We start from the raw sequence: 13,663 nt of genomic DNA, 5'->3' as shown, positions 1-13,663 counted from the left end.
TTCGTTTCAGTTGGGTGCGTTGCGGCATAAAACAGAAACGAAATTATTTTTCAATTTTGGATGTCGCACATTAAATAGAATTTCATTATTTTTTCCTCTTCCAATAAAGTAATTTTTATTTTTTTTATTCATTTTGATATTCTTTAAATTTGAAATAGAAAAAATAATTAAAATAATTTCGTTCCTACAGCACCGAAAACAACCTACTTGAAGTTGTTTTCGTTCCGGCCCCAAATGACGAGTTTTTTACTGATCGGTGCCGTTTCGTTACCAATTTTCGTTGCCGATTTCTGAAAGGAACTTTTTTTCGGTGCAAATGTATGGAATTTCGTTTTCGGTGCCGATTACGGTGTATGCGGAAACGTAGCTTTAGTTTACAGTTGTGTCTACGAAATTTTAGAAGGGGTAACAAAAGTTTGGTTGCATCAACCGAAATTCTTCTTTATCAACTGACCGATTGGCACCAAATTCGGTTGCTATCACGAATGTGAGTATATGGTCTATGGTGGACTTACCAGGTCTAAAACCGCACAGATTATTTCCTATCAAGTTGTCAGTGTATGTAAAAGACCAAAAGACGACGACTATAAAGCTGAGTTCGATAGCCCGATAAGAGAAAAGTTTTATATCGCCATGTCTGAGCTTGGTATTCCTGCAAAGATCGTCCGGTTTTGCATAATTATGCTGAAAAATACCCCAATAGGAGCAAACCTCTAGGCGATGTCTAATCGTGTGATTTCTACAATTTGCTAATGGAGAAGATATTGCAAGAAACTAAAATTTAAACCTCGGGTATTATCTACAACAAAAGTATCATGCTGCTTACATATGCTGACGACATCAATTGGTCGCCACACACGAGCAGAACACGAAAAGCAGTCAAATAATATGGGTCTAAAAGTGAACGAAACTAAAACGAAGTACTTTATTTCGAGTACTTACTTTCGGAGACTACAACTTGGAGGTTGTTAAAGACTTCGTTTATTTAGGTGGCAGTGTTACTAGCAACAACGAACTCAGCCTAGATGCTAGTGGAGAATAACTCTTGCCAATAGATGTTACTTTGTCCTCTCTCGAAGGACGAAGATAACACTGTACAAATCGCTCATTTTATCCATCATGTTCTATGGTGCTAAAACGTGGACTATGACAATATCTATGAAAATTTCCGTAAGAATTACGGCCCTATACGCGTTGATGATGGATTCAGAATTAGAATGAATCACGAACAAGCTACAGACCGACTTAGATGTAGTCAAGCGCATTAAAATCCAATGAATGTAATGGCTCAGATACGATTGGATCTAATTGATCGATAACAAAAAATTTTCTAAAGAAAATCATACTTCTCAATCGATAACAAAAAATATTTTAATGAAAATCAAAATTATCGATCGATAACAAAAAATGTTCTAAAAAAAATCATAATTAGCGATTGATAACAAAATATTTTCTTTAGAATTTGAAGTTATAGAACGATAACAAAACATTTTCTAAGAAAATCACAAATATCGATCAATAAGAAAATATTATTTTCTTTAGAAAATTTAAGTTCTGATAAAATATTTTTATAGAAACACCCATATTGATAGCTTACACAAAAAAACACAGATGCGGCATCAATAAAAAGGAATCAAATGTTCACAGCAATAACAACAACACGAAGAACAATGTTTATATTGATCTTGAAGAACAAAACAAAATGTTCCTGCTAAAGAGACAACAAACATACAGGCAATCATACATTCCTTCCTATTCACTGGCACATACTCGTACATCATATAGAAAAACTACCAGTCCAAGACAAAACTTACTAACGCAGCTAATAAGTGGAAACAAAACCCCAAAAAGAAGGAGGTGAAGGGAAGAAACTCTCACACTTGTAAAATTATATAAATAATGAATGTCTTTTAATAAAGGGTAAGTTAGCAAGTGAAGTTCTATTTAAAGAAATTTCAATTCTCTTATTCGATATCGAATAAGAGAGTAACAAAAAATAAAAAAATTCGAATAGGTATTCATTCGATCGTGTTCGACTGCGGTAATTAGTCCCCAGGTATGTGATGAAAATCGAACGATTTCAAAACGATGTGATCAATTTCGATAGAATTATTTATTAATAGTAAATAATTTAATAGAATTGAGGCAAGAAATTTGATACATATTAGTTCAAAAGCATCAAAATTAAAGTTTGAACAATTTTCGAAACCGATTTAATTTATATTTAATTTTATTGAAATCTGAAATTAAAATTTAATAACAAATAAATTGAATATATAAAATAAAGATGTATCTGGTGTATCGAGAAAGTTCGAAAGTAATTCGAGAATGTTCTTAACAAATAAGGTCAGACCAAAAATGTGCAGGGCGAAATTACCGTTACCGAAGTAATTTAAATTACCGTTAATTATCGCTTTTAATCGTTTCCGAGTTGCACCAAATTTCTAATAACACCACATTTTAGAACACCCATTTTAACAACATTATTGTTTGGTAAGAACTTGAAACAGTCGTAAGATAAACAACCGTAGATAAAGGGCATAAATAGTCAATTAGAACTTGTTAGCGCCTAAATACACACTGATCTTCACGATTTTTGGCTGGAACTAACTCGTACTTGCATCGAGACAAGTGCAACACAATGTGTTTTATGTTCATGTTCTCAAGAAGATGCTGTTGCTGCTGCGTACATGATGAGCGCGCAACAAAATCGAAATTGAATGGTTTGTTTAGATTAGAATTGTATATTTTTATTTGCTTTCATTCAAGCAGACAGACAGACAGCCAGCCAGACAAGAACGTAAAACAGAGAGAGAAAATTATTTGATAAAGGGGTTTCCTTTATGTCTCGATGACTGTTTCTGTTTGTGGATGTTGCAAGTAAGTTATATGTCTGGTTAGAAAGATCGATGCCGGGTTAGATGGATGGTCTGTTTCTTTAGTTGTCGGTTGGTTGTAGTCTGTGTTGTATTCAGTTGTTTTGTAATAAAAATCTTAAGTTTAAACTTACCTGATTTTCAGTTGGTATTTGTTGAAGGTGTGGTAAAGACGTGCCTTGTTTTTAACTCCTATGTTTTCATTTACAAAGACGAGCCAAAAAATGTACGGATTTATATTGTGTTTGTTCATACGGTTAATCCTTTTCAATGCGGTATTTGAGTGTCAAGGAACTGTACTGCGCCAAAGACAATTTTTTACACTGCACCAGTGGTCTCACGGTATTAACATGACCTTTCCAACTGTAATGGATAGAGAAGTTGCTGTTAATAATGCTTATTATGATGTTAATCGCATACAATTGCCGGTGGATATTGATGTGGAGTATAAAGGTAACGAAATTTATTATTTGCGCCACAAATTAGTAAATTGTAATTAAAGTAAGCTCCATTTTCTAAATCTCATACAAGAATTATATTAATTGGAAGTAGGTATATCGTTACAAAAAACGATAACCCTTAATTGAGAAAATGGGACTAAAAGTGTTGTGACGTGGGTTTTAGCTGGTGGGGGGTGTGAAAATACAAATATTTATTTTAAGAACCATTTAAATAAAGAATTTTATATATTATTTTAATACAAAATTTCTTTCAGATAATAATAAACATCGAATCTTTCTCACAATACCACGATTAAATTTCGGTGTACCCTACTCATTGGCCACAATAACACCGGAAGATCACAATGTAACAAACAATCCAAGAGTGACAGCATATCCCAGCTATGAATGGCATAGAAGTCACGGATTAAATTGCACTTCCATAACATCGGCTCTAAGGACTTATGTAAGTAATAAATATAAATTTAAATCTTGAAATAACTTTCATCCCCAAATTTCATAGGTCGATGAATGTCACAGATTATGGATTATAGATTCGGGACAAATTAATTCTCTACAATGGTGTGCTCCTCAACTCCTAGTTTTTGATCTTAAGACAGACGAATTAATACATGGTTTTAAACTACCTAGTAATAATTATAAAGCCGGTATTTCGGTTTACACCGATATGATAGCTGATGTTAAGTCAGCAGAAGAATGTCTAGATACTATAGTGTATATATCTGATGCTTGGGGTCATGGTTTAATTGTCTACAACATGTTGAAACAAAAATCCTGGCGCATAGAACATGAGCTCATGAAACCAGACAAAACTTTCCGAAATAATGCTCATGATGGTATATTTACTGTCAGCTTAAGTCCAAAAAATAATCAAATGCAAGGTAACTATAGAAATTTTGTAGATTTGTAGAATATAATTCTAAATAATTAATAAATTTTTGTATTACAGAACGTTATTTATATTTCCATTCATTAAATAGTTTCAATGAAATTCGTATTGCTTTAAAATATGTTAATAACGAATCATTATGGTATTATCCCAAGGGCTATACTTTGATCGATAAATATTTTACCACCTTGGGCTCTCGAGGCCTGCAATGTGAGTCGGAAATTATGGATAGTAATGGCAATTTATATTGCAGCATTATAGGTTCAAGTGCTTTAATCCGTTGGAAAGAGGGCAGAAATTATACGGCAGATGATTTAAATGTGGTGGCGTATGGACCACAACAATGGCGTTTTGTTACGGGTCTTAAGTTAAGCGAAAATCAACAAAAGGAACAGGAGTTGTGGGCTTTAAGCACAGAGCCAAAGGTATGTTCTAAAAGAAAATACTAAAAAAAATTTTGCCAAATTGATTTTATACCCTTTAAAGTTAGTGATAAGGATATATAGGAATATTTTTTTCATTTCTAGAATATTAATTTACGACCCTTTGAGTATATAAATTCCTAAACCTTATATATAGATTTCTAAGCTATGTCTGTCTGAAACCCTCAGATAACTTACGGAATTCACTTATTGTTGTATAAATTTATAATCACCCTTATCGGGGTGGGCGTAAACGTCTTACGCCTACGCCAGTTTCGTACTAGATTAAAGAACAAGTTTGTATTTTATCTTTAATCTAGAACGAAACTGTCGTAGGCGTATGACGGTTACGGCAACCACGATAAGGGTGAATATCTACAACATTTGAATTATTAATTTTTTGATAATTTAAATCTAATTCAGTTTTATGTTTCTGATTTTTTAATCTTGAATGAAGAAATATTTCTAAAGGTGGAAACAATCACCCTTTCGTGATTGGCGTAAACGTCTTACGCCTACGACTGTTTCGTACTAAATTGAAGATAAAATGCAAACTGTTTCTTTAATCTAGTACGAAACTGCCGTAGGCGTATGACGTTTACGCCAACCACGATAAGGGTGAATATGTTTCGAAAAGGCATCGGACCTTAACCGTTTAAAATGTGTTAAACTTGGTATACTTTTATTGAAGTTTCTAGTTCAAATTTTATATAAGAATTGTATAAAATCGCTCAATTTGGCACAGTGATGTTAACTTTTTAATTTCGATTACCGTACAGCCCTAAAAAAATTACCGTTTTTTAGGTAAAATTACCGTATCCAAAGTTTAGTACAAAAATAATAATATTTTCTTATTGAAACAGGTTTATTTTTATAATTCAATATATCGAGGGCCTATATTCAAAACTCTCTATCTTAAAAAACAACTTTTCAGGAAAGCCAAAAAACTGTTTTTTGTCGCGTATTACTTGAGTTATTAAAATTCGGTATGCTAGAAGGTTTTTCTTCTCCAAATATTCAATGTGTATATAAAAATTAAAAGATAGAGGATTTTGCATTTTAATAGAATTAAATTATTTTGATTTCATTTATGCCATCTGTCAGTTTTTAACATAAGATAAAAAAAACTTTAAAAGTAAACTCCAACTTTAACCATTTATTTTTATGCCATGGAAATTATATTTTCCAAAAACAAAATGGTAAAATATTTTCATGTTCAGCATTCAAAAATTAGTAGGAAAACATGAATTGCAAGAAGAAATTATTCCAAAAAAATATTTGAAAATTATTTGAAAAGATAGAGGCTTTTGCATTCGGAAAAAAATAATTGTTTAACATAATATAAAAATACAAATAAAACTGCAAAAGACAATAGGTTGTAAGAAATTCACACCATAAATGAGGGCTGTTTTACTGAACATTTTACTATCAAAAAGTAATTTTCGTGAATATCAAAGATAGTGGGTTTTGAATATAGGACCATGTTTGTAAAACAGCAGAATGCCATTTTTGTCAACATCATTTATTTGCCTTATAATATAAATTCCGTATCTATTTATTTAAATTCATCCATTTCAACAGCTTCTGGGAAATGCAAAACTAAAGGAATTATAGAAATATTGGTATCGAACAATTGGGGATTTATTACGATCAGTTTTTAATACTAATTTGTATGTTGAAATATCAATACTTGAAAGACTTGCGATTACTTTACCGCGTAGATATATTTTGTCTAGTGGTAGTTGGTTATCATCATCCTCAAAGTTTTATGATTATTTTAATGAGAAATATGTACATTATATATAGAGCTATATTATAGACACATTATGGAAATATAACGTTTGGGATATAATTTTTAAAAATTTAAACTTTTTAAAATTACCGTACAAATGTAGAAATTACCTGGCTACCGTACGGAGGTCTAAATTACCGTACAATACGGTAATTACCGTACGGTTAACATCACTGATTTGGTACAATATACTTTAGCAAGGGAATTTTAAAATGAATATCCCTAAATTTTATACATTATTATTACAATAATGATCTAATATAAGAATAATTATGTCAATAAATATATTTTGCACAAAAATGTACTCAAATTTATACAAATTGGTACTGTTTCTATTAAGGATTTTTATAGTATTAATATGAATATTAAAAATTCATTAAAACCGATTTAATTCTTTTATTTCAGCTGTTTGTCGGCAACACTGTACAGCAGGATCTAATAATGTATCAAATTATGGGCTGTCGTGTGCGAAATCTTTTACGTTCAGAACTTTGTACAATTGGCATAAATGATGCAAATTAATATTTAAGATAAAATGGATTTTAAATTGTAAATATTATTAAATTGTACTATATAATTAAAAAAAATCATTTACATTCTTAAGTAACACATATTTCGCTATGATTTTTGATTCCAGAGTAGGGTTCCTAATTGGGAAAATTCCCGTGAATATTTTTCTTCCGGGAAATTTCTTTACAAGTTTTCTTCTTAAAATTACAGTATTATTTATGCACAGATAAAACAAAATCGTTGTATTTTGTTGCCAATCGAAAAATTCGAATATACCTATTAGAGTGTCCGGTTTCCGTTTTAACCGATAAAGTGTGTTTTTGAAAAAACCGGTTTTGATTATTGTCTTTTAAAAAAAACCGGTTAAACGGTTTCGGGTTTTGTCTTCAAAAAAACCGGTTAATCGGTTTAAATTTTCATTTAATATGAAAAAGGTCTCCTTAAATTTATTATTTGTGGACGGTAATTGGAAATGTGTTTAGAATTGTGTACTAAATCTTCGGAAATTTAGCATTTTTGAATTCTTAAGGCTCTATATTTATGCAATTATTTTATATCTTTTACGAAATATGCTATAATTTTCTATAAAATAAATCAATATTTTTTAAAATGGTATCAAAGTTTTTCATAAATATGTTTCAATGAGCTTTAGAAAATATATTTCATTAAAACCGGTTTTAAAAAAAAAACCGAATTGTTAAAAAACCCAAACCGGTGGAGTTTACAAAGATGAAAAAACCGGTTGACCGGTTTCGGTTTTGGATTCTCTAATACCTATTGATTTTGTTCGACATTAGCAACAGGAATCCCATTAATATAGGAGAATTCTAAATTTAAATAATAGAATTTTTATCACCCCAAAAAAATTTAGTCAGAAAAATTCAGAATTATTTGATTAACAAGAAATTAGGTTATCACAACCAAAACTATTTGCAAATATTGAGGTTTTGAAACTGCTAATTTATTAATTGAATATTTATCACAGATTGTCGTTTGCTTCAATCCAGCATTCAAATTTTCGCAAGTCTAGCTATTTTTACCAACTATTTAAAAAACGTATTGTGCGGAAAAAATAAATTATGAAAATAAATATTGAAATAAATGTAAAATATTATTTTTTAGTTTTAGTCGTCTTTCTTGCAGAAGTTTCAAAATTGCCATTGTTTTACCAATGCTATCAAGTATAACTAACTACATTTAGGGTTTTTATCCCGGGAATTCCCGGTACAAATTTCCCGGGAATTTTGCCAATTTTTCACTACCCGATTCCCGGGAATTAATAACTGACGAAAATACATAGAAAAGAAATTAGAACTCTATTTTGTTCACCAAAAAACAGTGAAAAGTTTTTTACAGTTTTTTGCTTATATTTCGGCAATAATAGACCACTTATTATTATTATTTATTTGGGGTTTTTCGTATGAAAATTAAAAAAGTGAATTCATTATTTATAGAATTTATTTCTTATTGAATCATTCAAATTTCTTTAAATTTCTTCATCAAATCCATACCAAAATAGCTCCAAAAATTTATTAAATGAATAAATTTTTCTTCAATTCAAATCTAGTACAAAAAGGCTTAAGACAATTTTTTCAATTAATTTTGTAAATGATTTGATTTAACAAAAATTTAATCATTCAAAGTTTGAATAAATTCTGTTATTAATTAACTTTAAATTAATTCAGTTTAAACAAAGGCTTTGGAATGAATCTAAAAAATTAAATATTAAGAATGGATTTATGGAATGAAAGGCTGACATTCTTTAACTACGGATTAAGATTTTAGTGAATTTAGCTAAAATTTTATTAATTAATTCGAAGCTCTGATATTTAATAATTATAACACTTAGTTTTTATATGAAATTTGGCTATAATATTCCTAATTTACAGTATAATTATAAATTTCGGGAATAGCCGGGTACCCGGGAATGTAGAAAAAAATTTACCGATTCCCGGGAATCAAAAAAGGGTGGGAAATTAAAAACCCTAACTACATTCTATAAATGTACATAGAAACTTCTATTAAAATCGGACAATCCATTAAGAAAGAACTAAATTATTTTCAGGTTTATTTTTATTTTTTGTAAATTTTTAACACTTTTTTCAATAACATTGTTATAATAAAACCAAACCAGATCAAATAATAAAAATCCTATTGTAGTTCTTGTGGAACTGTAAATTTAAATTTAACGGTCTATTGAAAGCGTTGCCAACTACATGATATATATTTCTTTATTATTTAACAGTTGGTAGCACTTGTGTTGTTTATACACAGCTGTTTGTGTTGACACATCGCCACAATATGCACACATAATAATTGACACTAATTTGTTTGTTATCAAAGTTTTTTTTAAGAGTTTCTATAAGCATTTCTTAAAACATTCCTTTTATTAATAAAAAATTAAGAATTCAACAATAAATATGACTAATTTACAACGTTGGTTAATGTATTTACTACTGTTTTTAGTGCCATATTTTGGTATTCTATTCGCTACCATTAAAACGCCGGGTATGGAAAAATTGTTATTTCCTTTACAACTATTACCTTATATTTTGGTGCTTATGTTTGGTGTAAGTTTATTTAGTATAAATTAAAATATACAGCTATAAATTTAAATAAAATTATTATCTTTTAGTTATACGCTGCTGGCACTGTTTTATATCGCACCTTTACTTTCAATGATTGTCCGGAAGCAGCCAAAGAATTGCAAGAGCAAATACAAGAAGCTCGTAAGGATTTAATAGCCAAAGGTCTTAAATTTAGAGATTAGTTTTATTATGCAAATAATAACTTATTTATAACAATTTTGATAAAGTAATGAGAATAAAATTAAATATGTTCTATCAAGATACTACGAACAAAATGTGTAAATAAAACAAATTACTGTTGTTGACATTGTTTGGAAAAGGTTTATTAAACTTTTTGCACGAGTAATGTGTATTAGACCTGGCCTTAAAAAATTTAGTTGTTTTAGATGGATATAATTTTGTTCTTTAGCAGCTAAAAGTAACTGATGCAAAATTTGAGCCCAATCAGGTAACGAGAACCCGTGCCGGAACTCTATTGAAAGTTATAAAATTGGGTATGGTTCTTTTTTTTAAATTTAAGTTAAAATATTTGTTGATATTTTTACATAAATCTTATCTTCTAGAGAAAATTGTCTTTCAAATAGCAACAATTTTATAGAAATCAAAATAAGTACATACCATTCTTTTATTGATTTCACATCTATCATTTGATTTCCGGCACGGATTATCATTGTACGATTGCCTTCGAATTTTAAATCCGTTAGATTCAACTACTACTGAACAAAAAATAAGACACATTAAAAGCTAATCTATTTTTTAAGGACCGCTCTAATATACATATGTTTAAAGATTGCATGTTTATATTTAAACAATTCAATTAATAACTATATAGATATTCATATTTTTTAATTTGTAATCATTATAGTCGTATTTTTTTTATTTCAAACTAAATATTATTTATTGTGAATAATAAATGTAATTTTATATTCACATTGTTGGTTTTATTAAAATATTTTATAATGATCGTGATAGAAATTAGCCTTTCCGAAGTGTTCAAACATTTTTGTGAGCCAGTAGTTGGGTATAACATTATAGAGTACTTAAATATCACTTGCGCTCAAAAGGTGTATTTATAATCACAACTCAAAAGATAATTTTTATCATGAGCATGATTATTTTTATTAAAATAATTAAATGATTATAGGCTTATAAATATTACAATGTTCAATTTTACAAAACAAATCGGCTTATCGACGACAAGATTATAATTAGTTACAACAGTTGCAACGCGTTGATATAAAAACAGAGAACTCAGGGAGAGTATTCCAATTATGACTTGTCGCTGAGTTTCTGGACAAATCGTTTAGGCTCCTAGATCCAATAGTCGCATGACAGTTCATGTCGATTATGTTGTTTTATCTTTTGTTAATTTACCTGTTTTATTTAAATTCTGACTAATCTGTGTACTAAAATCATTGAAAATTGGAATACTGGTCAAGCCCTTCACAGCGAAGTCCATTTGATATAAAATTATATTGAAAATTTTATTATTTTGAGCGAATTAGGATAGAATTAAAGGAAAATTGTATACAAAAACAAATATTTCGCACTGGTTCCTCTAAAGAGGAACTGAAAAAATGTTCAGTAAAAAATATCATGTTATCTAGCTACGAACTGTCACTTTTAACACTCTCTTTCTCTCTCGTTACAAGTTTCTAAAAGTAAACGAACGGAATCCCGTAACTTCCAGTGATAATTTGTACAAATTATCTGTATGTATCTACCACTGCACATCGATTTCTTGCAAAAAGTGAAAATTTAAAAATTTTGAGGAACCAGTGCTATTTGTTCTTTAGTTAAATAAAGACTGAACAATTTTGGAATGGATTTCGAAACAAAAATTGTGGTCGTATTTCGAAAATATGATGACATTCTCAAAATGCAGTTCGGAACAAGGGTTCAAAGATAATATTAATTATCGAATATTTTGAGAAGTTTAAATTGCTTTGTTGCCAGTATCCGTTGTTTGTCTTAAAGTGAGTGGATTCGAAACAGATTGGGTAACCCGTTCCACATTCGGTTTAATTTTTATTAATGGATATCTGGATATCAGATCATACAAAGTAAATAATTATTTTCGAATATCTGAAGTACTAATATAGCTAGAGTCTTCTAACTTTTTATAAATTATTTTCCTATCATTGTAAGTACAATAGTTTGACTAAAAATAGGCTGGATTGAAACTTGCCCATTATAGCAGAGCGAAAGTCTTAAGAAAAGCATCAATATTTTTTAAAATCGCAGGATATTTTATATATTTTCAATTGCAAATGCATGGTATACAATTAAAAACTAACAAAAAATGCCGGTATTAATTATCAGGCCTGTCACAGAATTCCATTCCGATCGAAAGTTGAATTCATTCCATATTTTGTTTCTTCAGAAAAAGTAAACCGAAAATTTCTTTCGGAATGAAACCACTTTCAGTTTTTAAAGTGGAATTGACATTTGATTGCAATTATTTGGTTTTCTAAAATTTTTAATCAATTTCTGTACCAAAACCTTCATATTTGTTTTAATACGAAAATCAGAATCAGATGTGTGAAAGGCCTGTATATTCATTTAACTTTTTATAAAACCCTTTCACATTTATTAATTTTACTACGATAGGGGTAGCGAAGCGCAACGTGTTAAGCTAGTGTTTAAATAAAATAACTAATCAAAATGTTAGTTCATGATGTTGAAATGAAATGGGATGTTCAAAATGTTGACAAAATTTATATTGGCTTAGATTAACCTTAATAACAATTAATTATTCTAAAAGTGAAATGTATTAAATCTTAATTAAATTTAAAAGAAACTTGAAATTATACCTTAATCTTTTCTAACAAATTAATTTTAAAATCATTCAAAACCTTTTTTTCTAATTAAATTATGTTTTAATACAGCGAATAAAATATGTACATACAATGTTTTAGCATGTTTGCTGCTAAATACCTCACGTATTCCAAAGGGATTTAAAACATTTAGCTTGGCAGAATATTCTTGCATGTGGGACACACAACAAATTGTGTTAAAAAACTATGATTTAAAACGTAACACATTTACATAAAAACATATGTTTATCTACATATCTATGTAAATTGAAGTAAATTGTAAAAATTAATTTAATAAAATAAATAAAGATGCAACAAATAACAAGCAAGAGTGCTATATTCGGCTGTACCGAATGTTATATACCCTTCACCAAAATATATTTTAAGATAAATTTAAAAACAATTTTTAGCTAAACAAAAAATTGGTACAAAAAAATTTGTTGAAAAAAGAAATTTTGGTAAATCGCAGCCATTTGTTGGTCGATTTTCTCGATTGTAACCGGAACTAAGTATATATATTGATGAATGAATGATAAGGAATTATTTTTTTAAAAGAATAAATTCAATATGTTTGATGTAATAAGGAATTAAGCGTATGAAATAATTCGTAATGGAATAGTTAAGACATACTATTTAAATTGATTTTGAAAATTGATATAAGAATTAATTCTTTCGAATTCTTCGGTTTAATAGTTGTTTTAAAAAAGTTCAATACTATTCGTCATACAAAAAACCCATTTTATTATTCAATAAAGTGTACCTATTTTAAAGATGATTACATCTATTTAAACATTTAAATGATTAAAAAGTTTATTTTAAACATTTCATTTAAAAAATGCATTATTCATAGGCGTATTTAGAAAATTTCTACCCTTTTCATTTATAAATGTTTTAGATAATATTGATATGTGATATGTTTACTAAGCAATGCAATGTTAATTGATCTGGGGTAAGAGAAACTAATATTTAAAATTATTAGTTTTTTTTTATTTAAAAACCGTTTTAAAATAATAGCCTTTAAAATCAATAAAATCAGACTTCGCCGTAATACGATATCTATACATAAAATTCGACCTACCAAATAACATTGAAAATCGGGAGTTTTTATTATTTTCTTAAAAAACTTAAAAATTTTGACTACGTTAAATCAGGAAAACATGCATCTTTTTTTTACAAGAGCCCAATAATTTTCAACAGGCCGAAGTTCTGGACTGACTCCAGTGGTACAAAATTTATATTATTATTTGAATACCACTCAAGGTTCTTTTCCTCATAGAGAATGCCAAATTGGGCCGAAAATATGAAGGCA

General features: G+C 29.0%; 3 protein-coding genes across 3 annotated transcripts in view; 2 read left to right on the top strand and 1 right to left on the bottom strand.

The window, feature by feature from the left end:
* The window catches only part of Map205 (Microtubule-associated protein 205), a 395,519-nt gene that overhangs the window by 243,509 nt on the left and 138,347 nt on the right, over positions 1–13,663 (bottom strand). The window lies entirely within an intron of this gene.
* yellow-e3 (L-dopachrome tautomerase yellow-e3) lies at positions 3,043–7,053 on the top strand. Its single transcript, XM_065516381.1, has 5 exons — positions 3,043–3,329; positions 3,592–3,782; positions 3,840–4,218; positions 4,287–4,651; positions 6,846–7,053. Exons 1-5 carry the CDS (start codon positions 3,071–3,073, stop codon positions 6,960–6,962), a joined length of 1,311 nt encoding a protein of 436 aa, XP_065372453.1. The 5' UTR covers positions 3,043–3,070; the 3' UTR covers positions 6,963–7,053.
* On the top strand, positions 9,278–9,830 carry Dpm3 (Dolichyl-phosphate mannosyltransferase subunit 3). The gene is made up of 2 exons (XM_065510752.1): positions 9,278–9,520; positions 9,586–9,830. Exons 1-2 carry the CDS (start codon positions 9,371–9,373, stop codon positions 9,718–9,720), a joined length of 285 nt encoding a protein of 94 aa, XP_065366824.1. The 5' UTR covers positions 9,278–9,370; the 3' UTR covers positions 9,721–9,830.

This window comes from Calliphora vicina, chromosome 1 (assembly GCF_958450345.1).
Source record: "Calliphora vicina chromosome 1, idCalVici1.1, whole genome shotgun sequence".
Lineage (NCBI taxonomy): Eukaryota > Metazoa > Arthropoda > Insecta > Diptera > Calliphoridae > Calliphora > Calliphora vicina.
This window is presented reverse-complemented; position numbering and strand designations above follow the sequence as displayed.